The sequence below is a fragment of the Acomys russatus genome, chromosome 25 (assembly GCF_903995435.1).
Source record: "Acomys russatus chromosome 25, mAcoRus1.1, whole genome shotgun sequence".
Taxonomy (NCBI): Eukaryota; Metazoa; Chordata; class Mammalia; order Rodentia; family Muridae; genus Acomys; species Acomys russatus.
Genome location: NC_067161.1, coordinates 13,936,980 through 13,955,915, shown reverse-complemented (window position 1 = coordinate 13,955,915; position 18,936 = coordinate 13,936,980). Strand labels below are relative to the sequence as shown.

Sequence of the window (18,936 nt, the reverse complement as noted above, 5' to 3'; positions counted from 1 at the left end):
GAGGCAACATAAGAAAGTAAATTATTAATTCAGATTTGAAAAAGATTTCGTTATTGCTGGTTTATCTATTCATGTCTCCATTCCAAATTCATTCCCTGATGCGTCCCATCCACGACTTCAACTCTTTAGAAACAGTGGTTCTCAACCTTCCCAATGCTGCAACCCTTTAATACACTTCCTTGTTTTCTGGTGACCACCCCAACCATAAAAACATTCCCTGAAGGGGCTGCGACTCACACAGGTCAAGAGCCGCTGCTTTAGAGCAAGCTCCGGTCTAGAGACATGCCACCAACAACAAGCATGAGCTGTATCCAGGTTCAGGAATGCCCGTAAAAGGGAATTTAGAAGGCAGAGTAGGTAGTCTGGGGACCGACTCCTCAAAAACAAATAGGAGTTTACCAAATGGAGACGCCAAAGGCCTGGGAAAAGGCACTGAGGGTACTGCCCACAGGGCGAGAAGGCTTGGACTACGAAGTTTGGCCTTTATTCTCCAGTTAACGGACTGCAGACCACGGCCGTGAATGAATTTTCGTTTTCGAAACACCTTTCCGTTCTGCTTGGATGGTGGGGTAGAAAGCATAGAGTTTATGGCTCAGCCATAGACACCTGCAGCATCTGCATCTCAAAGGAAGGATGGAGAAAGAGTAGGCAGTGCGGGTGGAGAAAGGGAGGTTGAAGGGAATCTCTCCTCTCTTCCGAGACGCACCTTCTGGATAAGGGCTACGCAGTTCTAGCCACTGCACAGCTGCCGGGAAAACCCGCCTCCCTTTGCATTAACCCCCTCCCCGGAGGCGGAGCTCGGACCAGAGCACGTGATGCCTGGGGCACCCACCTTTACTCAGGGCAGGCCTCTCGTTTATTCTCGGTTACACGGGCTGCCACTTCAACCCCCAACATTTCAGGTCGGTGTTTCAGGGTTCAAGATGTCCATTCTCTTCTGAACGTTTCCCTATGAGCTTCCTGAGAAGCCTGCTTTGGGAACATATATCTCGAAGGAGCCTTTGCCCACAAAAAAGATGGCGGCACAACGCCTGCACCCGGTGCGCGGACTCCGCTCCGACGCCGGCCTCACTGGGCGAGGCGCAGGCGGAAGGGGCGGCTATGAGATACCCGGAGACCTTCCTGGGAGGGGCTGTGAGCACGGGAGGCGTGGCCTATCCGGAACTATAGTGTCGGATTGGGCTTCCGGCTGATGGGCGGGGCCTCCGCAACACCCCGCCCCTCCTTCCTCGAACCGGAAGTGTCTCTCGGTCTTTCCAGCTGGTTGTCATTTCACTCGGCTCGGTCCTGAGGAGAAGGACTCAGCCGCGGCTGCGGGACCCGGGCACCGGAGGCAGTGGCGGCGGCGGCGGAGGCGGAGGCAGCGGCGGCAACAGCGACAGCAGAGGAAGACGAGGAGGAAGAAGGAAAGAAAGAGCAAAGCCCGGCGGAGCCCGCAACGACAACAGCTGGGACTGCGGGACCGGGGAAAAGCGGTGGCGGCGGCGGCGGCGGCGGCGGCCCAGCAACCGTGAGGAGAAACAAAAGCCTTCTAAATTAGTTTCCAAGCAGTCTAGGGGGGGAAGGAGAGCGCGAGCCCACGGGGGAGGCCTTTCTCCTTTAGCGTAACTACGGTAGCGGGGTTTTCCTTTTTGTCCATCCCCCCACCTTCCCCCTCCCCCCCGGCGGAGAATCGAACTGAGAGAACTGAACAAACCGCCCCTGGGTCCCATGAGGGAAAAAAATCCCGGAGCCGCAGAGAGGGGAAGAGGCAGAAACCGCAGGACCTTTCAGGTCGCCCCCTTGCTCCCCGCACCCCCGGGCCGCCAGCTCGCCCTTGTCCAGTCTCGCTAATCCCTCCTGATCGCGACACCCCCCAGAGGGAGAAACGGGTGTTTCCAGCCCCTTTCATGGGGGAAAGGAGGCCGAAGGGAGTCCAAGAACAGCAAACGCAGCAAGATCTGCACCCGGAGCCCCAGGAACAGCCCCAGAGGCCCACACTGCACCCTACAAAAGAACAGAAACAGGACCAGGAACAGCAGAGATCTCCCTGCAATCATCTTTCCTTTAGTCAAGGCTGATTTCCTCGTTGGCAACCAGAAATTCACCTCCCGCCCCAGATAACATAATATAATCTATCTATATATAAATATATAATATATAATGTTCTTAAATTATTCCTGATTTTTTTAACCAAGCTGCCAAGAAAGAACGTATTCTCCCCTTAATCCTATTCTAATTTTTATGTGAATCTAAACTGCTGAGGAAAACCATATGTGATTGTTAAATTTTATATATATATATTTTTACTCCGCACAATGCTTATTCTTCTATATCCATAGATGCTTGAGAAGCTGTGTTTTTGTCATTCATGTACATTTTCCTTTGGAAAAAGAAAGCGCCTATTTTACTAACCAAAGACTTGATTTTTACCCTTTTCCTTTTTTATTCTCTCCTAGAAATAAGCCCAATTGGATTCATATCAATATTTTAAGAGATTTTTTTCAGTTGTTTTTCCTTTAAGAGAGACCAGAATTCTAAATCAGAGACACTTAGGGTGATAAGCTGTGATCTTTGAGTTAGCTATAAATAAGATACTTCAAGCAAACAAACAAATTTGAGATACGAGGGGGAAAGACGTGAGACATTAGGTTGTCTTTTTTAATTGTGAGATTGTGCTCCTAAAAATAATAAATGGGGGATTACGGGTTTGGAGTGCTAGTGCAAAGCAATACTGGGAATAAATCTGCTTTTCCAGTCCGATTCCATCCACATCTGCAGCCTCCACACCATCACCAAAATGCCACCCCCAACCCTGCTGCTTTTATAAATAATAACACAGCTGCCAATGGCAGCAGTGCCGGTTCAGCTTGGCTCTTTCCTGCTCCAGCTACCCATAACATTCAGGATGAGATCTTGGGGTCAGAGAAAGCAAAAAGTCAACAGCAGGAACAACAGGACCCTTTAGAAAAGCAACAGCTCTCCCCGAGTCCAGGCCAGGAAGCTGGAATACTGCCTGAGACTGAAAAGGCAAAAGCTGAAGAAAATCCAGGGGACAATTCTTCAGAAAACAGCAATGGAAAAGAAAAAATACGCATCGAATCACCAGTGTTGACAGGGTTTGATTATCAAGAAGCCACGGGCCTCGGGACATCCACCCAACCCTTGACGTCCAGTGCATCGTCCCTTACTGGTTTCAGTAACTGGTCAGCAGCGATAGCGCCTTCTTCCTCCACGATAATCAATGAAGATGCAAGTTTCTTTCACCAGGGAGGAGTCCCTGGCGCTTCAGCTAATAATGGTGCTCTCTTGTTTCAAGATTTCCCCCATCACGTCAGCCCTGGCTTTGGTGGTAGCTTCTCCCCTCAGATCGGGCCTCTGTCCCAGCACCATCCCCACCACCCCCATTTCCAGCACCATCACAGCCAGCATCAGCAGCAAAGGAGGTCTCCTGCCAGTCCCCACCCCCCACCCTTCACACATAGAAATGCTGCTTTTAACCAGCTGCCTCATTTGGCGAATAATCTTAACAAACCTCCTTCTCCATGGAGCAGCTACCAGAGTCCCTCTCCAACCCCCTCTTCTTCCTGGAGCCCCGGAGGTGGAGGCTATGGTGGCTGGGGAGCTTCTCAAGGCCGAGATCACCGCCGAGGGCTGAATGGTGGAATAACACCCCTGAACTCCATCTCACCTTTGAAGAAGAATTTTGCAAGCAATCATATTCAGCTCCAGAAGTACACTCGCCCTAGCTCAGCTTTCGCTCCCAAATCCTGGATGGAAGATAGCTTGAACAGGGCTGACAACATTTTTCCTTTTCCGGTAAGATGTTGTTCCATTAATAGATTAAGATGAATAAGGAAGTAGTGTGGTAGCGTGTCTGTGGACAGAAAGAATCCGAGTTGTCTGTGTTCACATTACACATGTTAGAAAATGAATCGGTTGCCAATTTTTAATTTTAGCAAATGAATGTAATTGGAACAAAATAGTCAACTGGTTCTTGGGCTTTAATTTTTCTATTTATAATTATAGATATCTGGTAGTTAGTGATGTCGTAATTAATGATAATACCTTTCTTGCTTAACAAGAGAATTTTCTGTACTTGTCTTGAGGAAGAATGGCAAAACAGTAGTATGTAGCAGAAATGTGTTTTATTGTGGAAACTAATGAATGTTTTCTGCCTATCTGAAGGAACTAACTAAAAATGACCTTTTTTTGACATTGTAAGGTAGGGATTCACTGAAACCAACTCTGGGTTCCAGTTTTCCTCCCAGTTATATTTAGACATGAACCTTGCAGTCTGAGCAGTCTGAACTGATCAATTCAGCAATTCCTCTTAAGCCTCTCTGCAAATTCTGACCTTTCCTGTGTCAGTAAGGACTATTAGCTAGGGAGAAATGGTACAGAGGCGTTGTTTGTCCTGTTTAAATTTTTATTTTTATTTATTTTTTATTACTAGGTATAGAACCTAGGGCGTTCTAAGTAAGTGCTAACCATTTCTTTTTTAATACCATGAAGGTGTTAATTTTAGAGGGCCTGCTTTGGGTTTTTTTTTGGGGGGTCTGTTTTGTTTTGTTGGTATGTAATGCCTTTCACCTCTTGTTTATTTTCCAGTGTTAACACTAGGAGTGTAGATAAGTAAACCATTCCTAAAAATAGATCCAGGCAAGGATCACTTGTCTCTTTGCTGCTAGCATATCCTTTTTTCTGGCAGGAATCACATTGTTTGATGTTTTTGAACTAATGAACAGCCAGTTTATCTTGCAGAAACAAGGTAAAGGGAATCTCATGACTAAGCTGAACATCACTTACCACACTCAATGTATATACTATAGAGTATGGTCTTTTTTATGTCCTTAGGAAATTTATAGAAAGTAATAAGGTAAAATGAGCCTGGCCTCACATCAACCTGCAAGGTCAGTTCTACCACTATCCCGCTTACAGATAAGGAAAGTAAACATGGGGTTAAAACCATACATACACGAATGTGTCACACACGTGTGTTACGCAAAAGGGTTATTTTAAATAGAGTTCTGGAGGGACTAAAGGATATTATAAAACAGTTGTGTTCCTGTTTAGGGGAAGTGAAACTTTGCTAGAGAGAGCCCCATGTCAGTCCATGAAATTAAATAAATGTCTCGTCACTCCTTAAGGATACAGTTGCAAGGCATCTTAAAATATTTGGTCAAATTTAGTTTTATATTTTCTTTAAAAGACTTTTATTTTTGCCTGTCAAAAAGTTGTTGGCATTTTGCTTTTAGAAAACATTATTTTTTTGTTCAAGCCAAAGTATAGTTGTCATGTAATGACAGATAAATAGCTGTTCAAGACATTGACAATGGCTTCAAAAGTTGTTAGCAATATCCCATAGAACATAAATATTAAAGCAATTTAATGCAAAGGTGACTTATGAATTATGTATTGTTAATTCTTAAAGCCCATACCTTTTATCTAGGTGTTGATGAGCGTGGGAATTGAATACACTCTTCTTTCTTATTTGATACTTGTTATGCTATTGATAAATTTATGTGACCTCATGATCACTTTCTCATTCTGAGCTTACTAACTTATGATAAAGATTTGCTTAGGGAAAATGAGAAGTTCAGGAAGTGAAATATCTATATATGTGTGTTAGGTTTTCTCCCTGTGGGGCTGATAGGATGTATTGAACATGGGGAATCTTTTTGATCAATTTCTTAGGTTATTAACTGATTTATTAATAACAGACTAAGATTGATATTAAAAGATGTTGTTAGGAACAAACTCAGAGGGCTGGGCACACTGCTCAGTAGTAGCAGCTGGGTGGCATGTAGAAGGCTAGGGTTGGGTCTTCAACACTGAAAACATAATTACTTTCCTTTTGTTTCTTCTTCTCTATTATGCTAAGGATAAAAATATAAATATAAAATAAATTAAAAAGGTGGTCAGTAAACCAGTTCAAAGATAGAAAGACTAGGTGTGGTAGTGCACGCCTTTAATCCTAGCACTTGGGTAGCAGGTGGATCTTCATCAGCCCAAGACCAGCCTGGTCTGCATAGCAATTTCTAGGCCAACCAGGGCTACATAGTGAGAACCCATCTCAGAAAAGAAAAATTTTTTTCAAATATGAAAAGGTTAGAAAGTGGATTTTCTTTTCTGCTCTCCATCTTCATCATTTTTGGTAGTGAGTTTAGTGTGAGATTATAACATTCTTATACAATCAGAATAGTATAGCATTGTTACATTTTAAAAGAAATTACCTGAAATATATCTAATATTGGGCAATAGTTATTTAGCTTGAAATCAACCAGAATTTTTTGTTTTCACATTCATTTACTGCGGGTATGTTTATGTCTGACTATACATCCAGGGTTTTAAAATCATCCCACAACATCACAGGTTTGTTGTTATCTTAATAATGTTTAAGGTTTTAATAATGCTTAAATCTTAATAATGTTTAAGTGTTTAAATTTTTATATTTATTTATATTTTGTTTGTGTGCACATGTGGGAGTCAGAAGATGACTTATATGGCCCAGTTTTGTCCCTCCACCAAGTGGATCCAGGGATCAAACTCAGGTAGTGACTTTTACCCAGTGTGTCATCCTGCCTGACCTCCTCCCCACTTTTTTTTTTTTCCATTTTCAACAATCAGTTTTGTCCACATTTATGAAGCCTGATTAGGCATTCCAGTAGCTCCCAACTGATCCACCAAGGAGGTGTATTTTGAGAAAAAAAAATTACAAGTTGCCTATGACTTTTTACTTAGCCTAAAGCTTCAAGGTATGAATTGAGAAGGCATGACTTGAATCCTGTTTTCAGACACATTAAATTAATATGCATTTAATTTTATGTCTTATGTCCTAAGTGCTTTATATGTATTAATTTATGCAATAATCCAATGAGGTGGAAACTATTATTCACATGCAAGATTTGACTCTTAACTGTTATGCTATGGTGCCTCTTCGCAAAACCATAATACAGATGTAAGTTGGAGTGAGAGGTACTCCTTCCAGAAGCAAGCATATAAGATGGAAGAGGAAAAGTTAACTATATGTAATGACCAAAAGCTGATCGTAAGCCAGAAATAGATTCTCTACCCTGGAGGCTAAGGCAGGTTGGAGAGTCTAAAAGTTATAGGCAGCCTAAGCAATATAATGAGGCTTTCCCTTAAAAAACAAAAGTTGGCTCATAGAGTTTAAAAGTAAAAAAAAATAGGCCATATTTGTTTATCGACTTTTAAATTCCTAAACTTCATAAGGCTAAGGTGAATACTTATATTTCTATCACATTTACTTACGTATTTATGTGTGCGTACCAATACCACACAGCACATGCATGGAGGTCAGAGGACAACTTGCAGAGAAGTAGTGTTTCTCCTTTCACCGTGTGGCTCTCTAGGATTGAACTCAGGTCATCAGGGTTGGCAGCAAGTGCACTTACCCAATCTCCGTGCCTCACAATCCTCTCATTTTTAATTTTGAGTAGTTGCTGTATGTGAGGAATGGGTTAGGTCTCTCAAATTGTCTCTACTGCCCCCTACAGTAGGATCTCTCAGTCCCATGACTTAGTTGTATTGTCTTATCTTCAAAATAAAGAGACAAGGCCCATACTTATGTAAGTAGGTTTGATTTGACCCTATATTAATGAGAAAAAAAAGTCTTGTCTGTCCGCAAAACACATCCTGAAACTCCAATTTCCAAACCAAATAATAGATTGGGATGCCTGCCAGTAATTATATTTGAATATAGCATCTTTTTGGAGTGATGCCTAGACCTGTCCTTGCAGGAAAAGTAGAGCAGAATTCCTCAGGCTATATACTATTGTCTAAAGCTCCATTTATATTCCCATCTGCATTAGCTAAGAAGCAAGAAAATGGCCACAAAGATTATCCTCAGTCTTGATAGGGAAAGAGAATTCAAGATCTTACTTAGTGCTCCATTTGCTCTTAACCTTAGACACAACATGACAGGTTTGTTAAGTTATCTTAATTTCACAAGTAATTCTTGTCACTGTAATAACTTACCTGGTGTTGTCAGCTTAGAATTCTTAAAATTATATCTCACACTGTGTGCTTATAAACAGAAAGTCACTACAGTACTTCATGTTGACAAGTCTTGGTGAATTATTAAAAATAGTCATAATATGCAGCATAATTCAATCTTATTTTTTCTTAATGTGATTCCAAGAGACGTTTTTGTTTTGTTTTGTTTTGTTTTTCATAGGAAATCTTTGGTTTGACTTAAAGAGAAACCAATTTTGTAATTGTGAAGTATGTGTTGGATGGTTCTAGCTATGGCAGAATTGAAATAGTGAAAAGCATGCTGGGAAAAGCCTATGAGGTACAACCTCTTCCTCTTTGTAGAGAGCTTCTAACTAGGTCCATTATTTCCTGATGGAGCTGAAACTATCTGGCATATACTTTTTTTAACCCTTTCCCCACTGCAGTTTTCTAATTAATTTTTATTTTCCATGTTTGGGTAATTTGCCTATATGTGTGTCTCATGGGGCCTAGTGCCTGCAGACCTGAAGAAGGCATTGGATCCCCAGGAACTGGAGTTACAGATATTTGTGAGCTGCCGTTTAAATAGGTGCTGGGATCAGAGCCCAGGTCCTCTGCAGGAGCGGAAGAGTTCTTAACCACCAAGCCATCTCTCCAGCTACCAGGCTAGAATTTTTAACTGTATTTTGTTTTTGTTTTTTCAGGGAAGCCATGAAATATGACTAAAAATTTTGTTCTAAGATCTGTCAGGAAAAGCTTACTCATTACAAGCCTAGAGAATGTGGTTATTGGTAAATGAAACTAGGAAAGTGATATGTCGTTCCCCAGGGTAAACTCGTGAGGATAATTCTTGGTGGTGCTCCTGAGAAAGAAACAGGGAAAGTACTCTTAAAATTAACTTAGGCTTGTGTTTGAATTTTACAGTTTAAATTCCTTTTTCTTTCACCTTTTCTGTCTTGATAGAGTGAAAGTTAGCTTGAAAGCCCTGTGCTGTGATGTTGTTTCCAAGAATGTGTTATACCCAGGCTTTTGGTCTCATCACAGATGAGAGAACGTGAATAATGTGCCGTGCTTTAAGATCACAAGCCCACAGTATAACTATTGTCTTTTAACTTTTGTGACAAATATTCATTTGAATTATTCAAAAATTAAAAAGATTTTGGCTTGATACATTTAGGTCAGTAGACATATTTTAGAATTTCATCACATTTTATATTATTGAAAAGATATTGAGTTACATTTTCAAGTTTCAGATAATAACTGGTAGGTAGAAAATAAGGTTGCATACATTATTATTTAAGTCAGTCTCTGAATGTGAAATATGAATAATTACTGAGAAAGACTATTATATGAGGCCAATGTAGCTGGGCTGAGACATGCTTAAGTTTGATTCCGACCCGAACTGAATGGCCTGGAGTGAGTCCTTTACATTTGGAAGCTGAGACCTTCTCAAGATGTAATGGTGAAGGATTATGGAGGCCATTCTGAAACTTTAAATGTGTCTCTCAAATGTTGAGAAAAATGTGAAATGAAGATAATTACAAATTTAGCTAGAGTTTCTCTTGACAATATTAATATATTGTATCTCATTGTTTATGCTTTGTTTCTCAGAGTACACCTTTACAATCAGCTATAGATGCAACCTATGAGAGAGAAATCATTTAGCAAAATTATAACTTTTCTCAGGAAAGCAAGTTTTAGAGTTATACATATTTAAGAGTGTAAATAAGTAATGTATACAGGTGTACAAAGTAGCTTATTTAAGAATTTATCTACAAATTTCCGAATATTTTTGGAAATATCAGGCACTTGCTGGCCTTGAATTGTGATCTCTGGCATCTACCTCCCAATTTATTAGATTACAAGCATTTACTGTGGCCTAAAACTTTTAATAAAACAACTCAACCAAACCTTTGAATAGCAGAGTTCTGGTCCTGTTTCATGTCAAAGAAAACCTGATCAGCTATTTAAACTTTGACCAGCCTGTATCATTCAGTGTTTTGAAATATTTTGCACTTAGCTGTTTTATTAATTAGGCATCAGGTATGAATGCCTGTCTCCTGTGTATGGGCTGAATTATTAAACTTTAAAGCCTAAGCTATGTAAGTACTTCTCCTATTGTACTGTACTGAGGCTGGACAATATGAATTTGCTGAGTATTTTTTATATACCCCAGTCATTTTTACACACCTAAAGTAAGGTATAGTTAATCTTTCAATATTATGTATTTCAAAGGCATACATAAAATAGTATATAACATTTTAAATAATAGTTCTTTCAGGAAGCCTAGAGGGATGTATCTAGTTAGTAGGGTCCTGGTGCTAGCTAGTAAAACATCTACTACTGCCATTTTGTTGTCCATGACCTCAAGAACATTCTACCCCTAAAATAATTTTAGTTATGATCAGTCAAGTCTGGACTCCAAATATGGCTTTGCTGCTTCCTAGTCATATACCCCAGGACAAGCATGTTACTTTCCTGATTTTTTTTTTCTTTTCTCTGGCCCTTTTGAGAATAAAATAAAATTATATCTAATATTTGTCTTCCAGAAGATTCTGTTGTCAAAAGACAACAAGATTTCAATAGCGATATTAGTTAGGGCCAGCAAGAGAGCACCCATGGCCAAGCCTGATGACATGAGTTCAATTCCTAAAATCTACAAGGTAGAAGGAAATAGCCAACTCCTACAATTTGTCCTCTGATCTTCACACAAGCACCCTACTAGATAGCATTTGTACATGCACACACACACACACACACACACACACACACACACACACACACGCACGCACGCATGCACATTAATTTTGAAAAATAATAAGGGCTAGAGAGAGATGGATTGTGGCAAAGAATATTTTCTACTCTTCCAGAAGACATGAGTTCTGTTCGCAGCACCCATATTGGGTAGATCACAACTGTCTTTAACTCCAGCTCTGCGAGATCCAATGCCCTCTTCTGGCCTCTTTCTGCACTTGCATAAATGTGCATGCATGTGCGCGCACACACACACACACACACACATTTTTTAAAATTTTACTAATCCAATTTTGTGAATAGCAGTTTTCTTTAAAATGTCAAAACATCTGGTAAGGTGGCTCAGTGGGTGCATGCATCTTCCACCAAAGCTGATGACCTGTGTTTGAGCTATAGAACCTGCATGGTGAAAGAGAAAACTTGACTCTTTCAATTTTATCTTCTAATGTTTATGATGGGTCCCATGGTACTCATGCCCCTGTACATGTATACGTGTGTGTGTGTGTGTGTGTGTACACTTACACATTCCCCCTACTAAATAAATAAATGTCATTTAAATGTGGAAATCAGTGTATTACTGGTATGCAATACTTTTAAAAATAAAATCATTGCACATAAATAATAGTGGAACTCGGGCTACATAATAGTCTTTATTTTCCTGTACACAAGTAAATAGTGTCTAACTGATGACTTTCCCCTCTTTTTTTTTTAAAGATTTTCTCCCTCATGAGTGTTTTAATATTTTATTGTGGAACATTTCAAACATCGACTAGACAAAATAGTGTGATAAACTCCTCTGTACATGTCACCTAGCTTTGGCAGTCACCAGCTCATGGTCAATTCTCTCGCACACTCCAGAACTCTTCTCTGCCTTGTATTTTGAAGTAATTCCTAGACATTGTAGGATTTCATTGTGAAAGCACACACTTCTCAAAGATACAGATATGTGGTTCACATTTCTGTCATCCTTGCTCAGCCTAGTGTTACTCCCACATACACCAATGCCCTCATCTCTTCCTGAGCCATCAAAAACAGTAATTAAAATGTTTAGCTAAAGCACCAAAGCAGCTGCTGGTGACCTCAAAATCTAAGCAGAGTGTAATATTCTTTACACTCTAACTTTAGGCTTCTGTGCAGTTGTGGGTATGATATCTGCAAAGAATTCAAAAGAACAGGCAGGGCTGTGCTTTGGGGATTGTTTTTCTGTTGTGTTTTAAAGAGGAAATCAGAGATTTGGGGTCTTTTAGGAGCCTATGAGGTACATTAAACCTTGTTCATCTCTTTTGGTATACAGGTGTTTGCTTTTAATGGGTTGTAGGCTGGAAACAGTTGACTATGGCAAGCAAGGGAGGGCCTTCTCAGGAAGAGTAAGGACTGGGAACTTCCTGTTTTGTACTTGAGAATTGAGGAGTGTGTTCTGCCTAGGAGACTATACCAAGATGAATATGGGGTGGCCTTGCTGGAGGCTGAGCACTGGGTGCTGCTTGTCATAATTGTCAAGGGTCACAAAAAAGATGTCAAGAGTTGCAAAACATAAGTCTCGGCTTAGGCATAAAAATTGTATAGGCCCCTCTGCTGACTGGGCCTAAGCTGGCCAGGCAGACATGGAGAAGAGGAACTCTCACAGCCCTTTAGAATCTTCATGTGTCTTTATGACCTGATTTGCTTACTCCGGGCAGCATTTACTATCCTTAAAACAATGGCCTTTTGTGATGAACAACTTGTTAGAACATGCCTTGTGATATTTTTGGATGCAGAGGTTTGGGCTTATTGTGATAACCTGTATGAAACTGGCCATCGTAAAGCACAGAACAACCAGATTAACATCACATTTGTTTGGTTGGTTGTTTTTGATGTTTTTCTAGACAGGGTTTCTCTGTGTAGCCTTGGCTGTCCTGGACTCACTTTGTAGACCAGGCTAGCCTTGAATTTAGTGGTGTGCCTCCCTCTGCCTCCCTAAGTGCTGGGATTACAGGCATGTACCACCGTACCCAGCTAACCTGTTTTCAAAATGTGGTCCTCACATATTTTTCTCATGTACCACAAAGAGAAGACAAGCAGGGATGTATACTGAATGTATCTTCTAGCTGCCAGCCATTGTGCCTCACATACCATGTCTTGTTTATTTCCCACCAGTTTTCTATTTGTGTGTGTACATGCATATGAGTGTGCAGGTGCAGATGCCCTTGTGCACACATGCGTAGGCCAGAGGAGGACATGGGGTATCTTCAAGACAGCATCACCATTTTGGCTGGGCTGGCTGGCTAGCTAACTTCCGGGATCTGACCACATCACAGTGCTGAAGTTACAAACACATGAAGCTGTGCCTAGCTTTTCATTTAATTTTATTTATGGATCCTAGATTTTTTTTTTCATTTTTTCCTTTTATTGAAAATAGATTGTCTTCTCATATAATATATCCTGATCTATTTCCCCTCTCTCTACTCCTTCCAGCTCCTCCTCTCCTCCCCTCTCAATCCACTCTCTTTCTGTCTCTCATTAGAAAAGAACAGATTCCTAAGAGATAACAACCAAACAGGACAAAATAAAATATAAGACAGTCAGGTGTGGTGGCGCACACCTGTAATCCCAGCACTCAGGGAGGCGGAGGCAGGCAGATCGCTATGAGTTGGAGGCTAGCCTGGTCTACAAAGTGAGATCCAGGACAGCCAAGGCTACACAGAGAAACCCTGTCTCAAACCCCTCCCCCCAAAATAATAATAGTAATACCATTATATCAATGCTGGACAAAGCGACCCCACAGAAGGAAAGGAGTCTTAAGAACATTGTGTCTTGCTTTTTACATGGTGCTTCAAACTCAGGTCTCCATGCCTGCACAGCAAGTGCTCTTACTCAGAGCCATCTTCTTAGTCCCTCATCACAACTTTACACAGATATTTCCTGTGTGTTTGAAGTCAAGGTTCAGTGATGTTGCAGTCTCAAGATCACTTTTTCAGTAAGTAGAGATTTAAATAAAATCTTACAATTATTTCTTCCAAGCAAGGTAAGAATGACTAAATAGCCAAGAAGAAGAGAACTAATGGAGTCTGAATTACCCAGTTTTGTTTTTTAATTAAAATAGGTGGCAATACGTTTTTTAAAAAAATCACTTGAAGGGTTTTATAGTACTCAAAGTATATGAATATACATGGCATTTAGTGAAGGGAAAATAAAAGGAAATTTCCTCAAAGGCTTTCTGAAGAGATCTTCTGATTTATCAGTTCCTGAGGGAACCAAATGGAGTTAGGAACGGATCAGATGCATTCAGCTAGATTTTAGAATATTTAGTAGCCTAAGTAAGACTCTACCTTTATTGAAGGTGTTATAAGAAAGTTCTGACTCAGAAGTGGTGAAGAAACATGGATAGTAAGATATGAAGAAATAGTAAATGTATTCACTTGCCCCCTTTTCACATTCTCATGGTGTCAATCTCCGACACTTACCTGCATCCAGACCATGCAAGCACAACAAAGAATTTCATACCTTGTGCACGTCAGTAATGAGCATTCTAAGTTATCACATGACTTATTTAAATAGATTTTTTAAAACCAGACCTCTGAAGCTAGGCTCTACCACTTACAGTGTGACTTTAAGCTTTATGTTCCTAAAATGGTATAGCAGCTAGTGACTCCACCTGGTCTTTGTAAGAAACAAATGCAGATAAATGATACATAAGTTGTGTGAGAAATGCAGCCAGAGCCAGGAGGAACAGGGCAGTTCTTGCTTTACGGTGGCAGTAGATTTACAGCATGCTGTACCTATCCTGTGGGGAGCATGTAGTCCTAGCCAGGGAGATAAGCAGCAGCCTATGTGTCTGATGCAGCCTAAGAGTGCTGAGAGACACTAGGGAAAGAGGCCTCCTCTGTGCTGGGGTGTAAGGCCTTTTGGAAGCAGTCCTGAGGCCTAACTGTACAGTCACCTCTTTGTGATTTGTGGACATAAATAGCATTTCATCCAAGAAGAATATTTATATTTTGGAAAATCTTGGATTAAAACTCCCATAGTTAGCTTTGATTAAATATGAGCGCTCCCAGAACTTTTTAAGCTTCCTATTTGTTTTGGCAGCTGACACACTGGCATAGACTTTACTTTTGAACCAAAATATTTTCCTTTCCCTTCTTCACCAGGGAAAATTTAAGCCAGAAAGAGAAACTTCCATAGCCTGACATGGATTAAGAGCAGACTGAAAGTGATCACAGAAAGGGAAGGAAGAAAATAGGGGGTTGACTTTTGACTTGGGCTGTTGATAAGCTGGTTATATTCAATTAATTGTATTTTCTATAACTATATACTAGTCTGGCAGCACCCATACACAGGGACACATGATTATAAAAAGAGCCAATAAAGAGTGGTGGTAGTGGTGGTTATCCTGGGATATATTTAAATAAGAAAAGTTAGTCTGAAGACAGAATCTCTGAGCACAAAAGAATGTCCAGTACAAAATGTATAATGTAATGGTTTCTGTTGTTCTTATCTAGTGAATGTGGATATCCCTTTACAGAAGAGTGAAACGTGAGAAAATTTTTTCTTGAGGGTCTCTAATCTTAGGGAATTGGTAGAGGTAATAATTTCCCTCTAGCTAATGATCAAGAAAATCCATAATGTTTAACAAGTGGCAGGTACTGATAAGTTACACGAAGATGAGATCATACTGTCACACTTCTTACACAGGTAAATAGTGTGGACCAGGATGCGCTCTACAGCTCTTTAATGATAGGATTTGATTCTTAACTAAAGAGGAATGAACATGTGCTTCACCTGTCTTTTCAAGTGGAGATGGCTTATGGGGCATTGTTGGCCAACAGTGTTGAGAGGCGACATGTTATTAGTAAATGTCTCAAGGCAGGTATTCTATATTGTTGGATGAAAAAAGAATGATATGCCTAAAATAACAGAGTATAGATGCCAGAGTTAATAGTGACAGTCTAAGTGCTAGATTTGTATTTTGTTTGCTCTTAGTGGTGAATATCTTGGTTTCTTCAAGAGCTGCTCCCCGTTTGTTGCAATTGAACTTGATTTGTATTTTCTGAAGGTTTGTACTATAGAATTTGGAATTTTTCTGCCTGGAGAACAAAGTCCCTCTCTTTATAAGGAAACTTAAAATGTTTCTTCTAGCTTACTTAAGACGGATTGTATATAGATAATCAGGATAATAAGATGCAAACCACACCCCCAAAATAGCTAATGAAACTAATCTATTAAGTGCGATTGCTTAGTAGTTTTTAATGTATAGTCCCAGGCCTCATATGGAGACTTGTCAGAAGTATGAATTCTTAGCTACTCCCTGACATGCTGAATCGGGAGTGACTCCATAGTCTGTTCTTAAACAAGACCCTCAGGTGATGCTGAGGCATCCTCAAGTAAAAAAACATGGGTGGCTGGGCATGATGGCTTGCACCCTTTAATCCTAGCACTCAGGAAACAGAGACAGATGGATCTCTGAGTTTGAAGCCAGCCTGGTCTACATAGAGAGCTCAAGGTTAGCAGGCTACATAGTGAGACCCTGCCTCAAAAAAGCAAACAACAGCACCAACAAAATTTTGGCTTAGATGATCATATGAATGTTAAAGTTGTTGTGGCTTATAATTCTAGCTACTTAGTGGGGAGTTCAAGACTCTTGAAACCAATCAGTTACTGGCATACAACTTAATGTAAGTATAACAAATGAGGTCTAATGGCACAGTGCCTGAAATCCTAGCACTTGATAAGCCTAAGCAGGAGGATCAAGTGCTGGAGGCCGTGGTCAGGCAAGACCACTCAGTAGACAAAGGCACCTCTGCCAAGCCTGATCACCTGAGTTAAAGGAGAGAACTGACTCCTCCAAGTTGTCTCTGATTTCAACACATGTATAACTGCACACATTCACCCTTCCCCAAAATGCACACAAAGGAAATAAATGAAAATGTAATTTAAAAAAGAGCTGGCGGTCAGCCCAGACTATACAAGGAGAACCTACCTTAAAAACAAAACATACTCAACAGAACCTATAAGATTACTAAACAAAGTAAAGTCAGAACAGTGCAATAAAGGTGCTTGTGGAGCCTTGAAAATGATGGGTGTTCCTTTATATTTTGTGGTAGTTATTAAGTTCATGGGTTTTAGAGCTAAAGGCCTGGGTTCAGATTCTGTTGCACAATATATCTGACAGGGATAAAGTCACTCTGCTACTGTAAGCTTGTTTTTTGATATGTGAAAAGAGATCATTGAATCTACCCAATTATATAAGGCTTTTGTGAGAGATAAATGAGAGTTTGCACTTAATATTTGAAGTTAGTTGCCAGAATTATTACTATTTGAATAGTCCTGCTCCTTTGGTTTGCAGTTGATAACCTGCCAATGTGTTTGTCACATTGTGTGTGTCACATATGTCACACTAGACGTAATGTGTATTCCTCACCTAACTGTCATCCCAGTGGGAAGACAAGACCAGGGCTTTGTGTTCTCTTATGTTTTTCAGATTTCTGTTTCATGCTTGTCACCTTACACATTTTGTTTGTTCTTTATTTTGTTGAGTAATATTTAAGTGCTTACTGTTTTCCAGACATTTGCCATATTCTTATGCCTTCAGAGTCCTTTAAACATTTCCTCCCCCACTTTGTTCAAATAAGTTATAGTGGTCCTGTGATGATTACCTTGTCTAAGGCAGTGTCACTGGCTTTGGAATGAGGCTTAAATTATAGCTGTGCTGCTGAACTCAACAGGAACTACCCTGTGCAGTAAATTATATAAGTTTTCCTTAGTATTAGTTTTTATTATTAGATGGGAATATCAGATTCTAACTTAGAAAGTCTGAAGCTTTTAATCGAGGCAGTGCTGATACAGTACACTGACTGATTGTGGCTGTTTATTTGGTGCTCAGTACAGAGAAGATCAACTTTTCTCCTCCCAAGGGAGGCTGGCAAAGATAGTGTGAAACAAATGTTTGTTGGTTGTGGCAAGAGGATGTTGTTTAATTTTTGCAAGATATTTAATCTTCTCCCCAACAAATTATATAGGTAAATTTTTTAAAGCTTGTTATTTTGCTTTTTATTTCCATAATGGGCTGTTTAACTTTTTTTAAAGAGGGCCAGGGCTATAGTTCTGTGGTAAAACTTACTTTTAACACACAGAGGCCTCAGGTTCCATCTCTAGCACTACAAAATCAAAAAGTTCAATATCTTACTCTCAGGGACCTCTATCTTGTAGATTGAAAGTGAACTTTGAGTAGTGATTTAAATCCACATCTTTGGCTTTTGACATAGTTGTCAAAATGATAAAATGTATACCCCCGAAGAACCCAGATAGTTAGGATATTGGCAAACCAAAAGAAGAAAATTGGCTATGGATATAGCTCCTTACCAGAACACTTGCCTAACACCTTGACAGCCCTGCATTCTCTTGCCAGCGCTGCAAATACACACAAATGAGAAGCATTTTGTGGTAGGAAAGAGACAGTAGACATCTAATGAAATTCCTTCCTCTTCTGGACAAGGACAGCAGTCTAGAGGACAGCAGTGCCCTGACTTAGGTGGATGTTCATGTTTTGGTGATTGGCTCAAGGATACTGAAGAAGTATTGTCACTTGACAAATCTTGTATTTTACAATTACTTTCTGGGAAATAGATCTGAGAAACAAATCAGCAATTATATGTGGTCCATTTAGTAGTTACAAGAGGCAAATATGGAAAAAAAAAAGAAAGGAAAAAAAGGAAATCAAGGCCTCCTTGCTGAATTCAACTCTTTGGTCTTTGATTAGGAAACCTGACATTGTTCCTGTGTGCTGGCCTCACTATTGTATCTCCACCTGTTCCCTATTGGCACAAGACCAGATTGTTAAAATGTTAAATGTTAAAAAATAGAAAAGATAAAAAAAAAAAAAAAAAATAGAAAAGATCACCAAAAGAGAAAATTAAGAATGATAAACTTTGAATCCCAATTGACTTGACAAAATATGTGACTTTTGACCCCATGAATTACCAGAGCATTGTGGAGACAAATGTTATATAAATGTGGTTTATAGGAAGTCTGATTGTTAGTATGTTTTGGATTGTGGGCAAGAATATCTATTTCAGTGGAATTGAAAAGATGATGGTTGAGCATTAGACTTTGTACTTCATTATCAGTGATCTCTTGAGGCTCTCTTTCCTTCTAAAACCATATAGAACCTGGAAATCTGTCTCAACATACTGCACCTAAAGGTCAGTACCAATTGGTCAGAATTTGCACGTTGCATTTACTTGTGAGCCC

At 40.1% G+C, this 18,936-nt stretch overlaps 1 protein-coding gene across 4 annotated transcripts in view; it reads left to right on the top strand.

Moving 5' to 3' along the window:
• The first annotated feature begins 1,351 nt into the window (after positions 1-1,351).
• Cpeb4 (cytoplasmic polyadenylation element binding protein 4) overlaps positions 1,352-18,936 on the top strand; it is a 62,105-nt gene continuing 44,520 nt past the window's right edge. For 2 of the 4 annotated variants that reach the window (XM_051167383.1, XM_051167381.1), the window contains exon 1: positions 1,352-3,798. In XM_051167383.1, the coding sequence (XP_051023340.1) occupies positions 2,674-3,798 (1,125 nt within the window). In that variant the 5' untranslated portion in view covers positions 1,352-2,673. The remainder of the gene's footprint in view (positions 3,799-18,936) is intronic. The other 2 variants (XM_051167384.1, XM_051167382.1) reach the window with 1 other exon arrangement.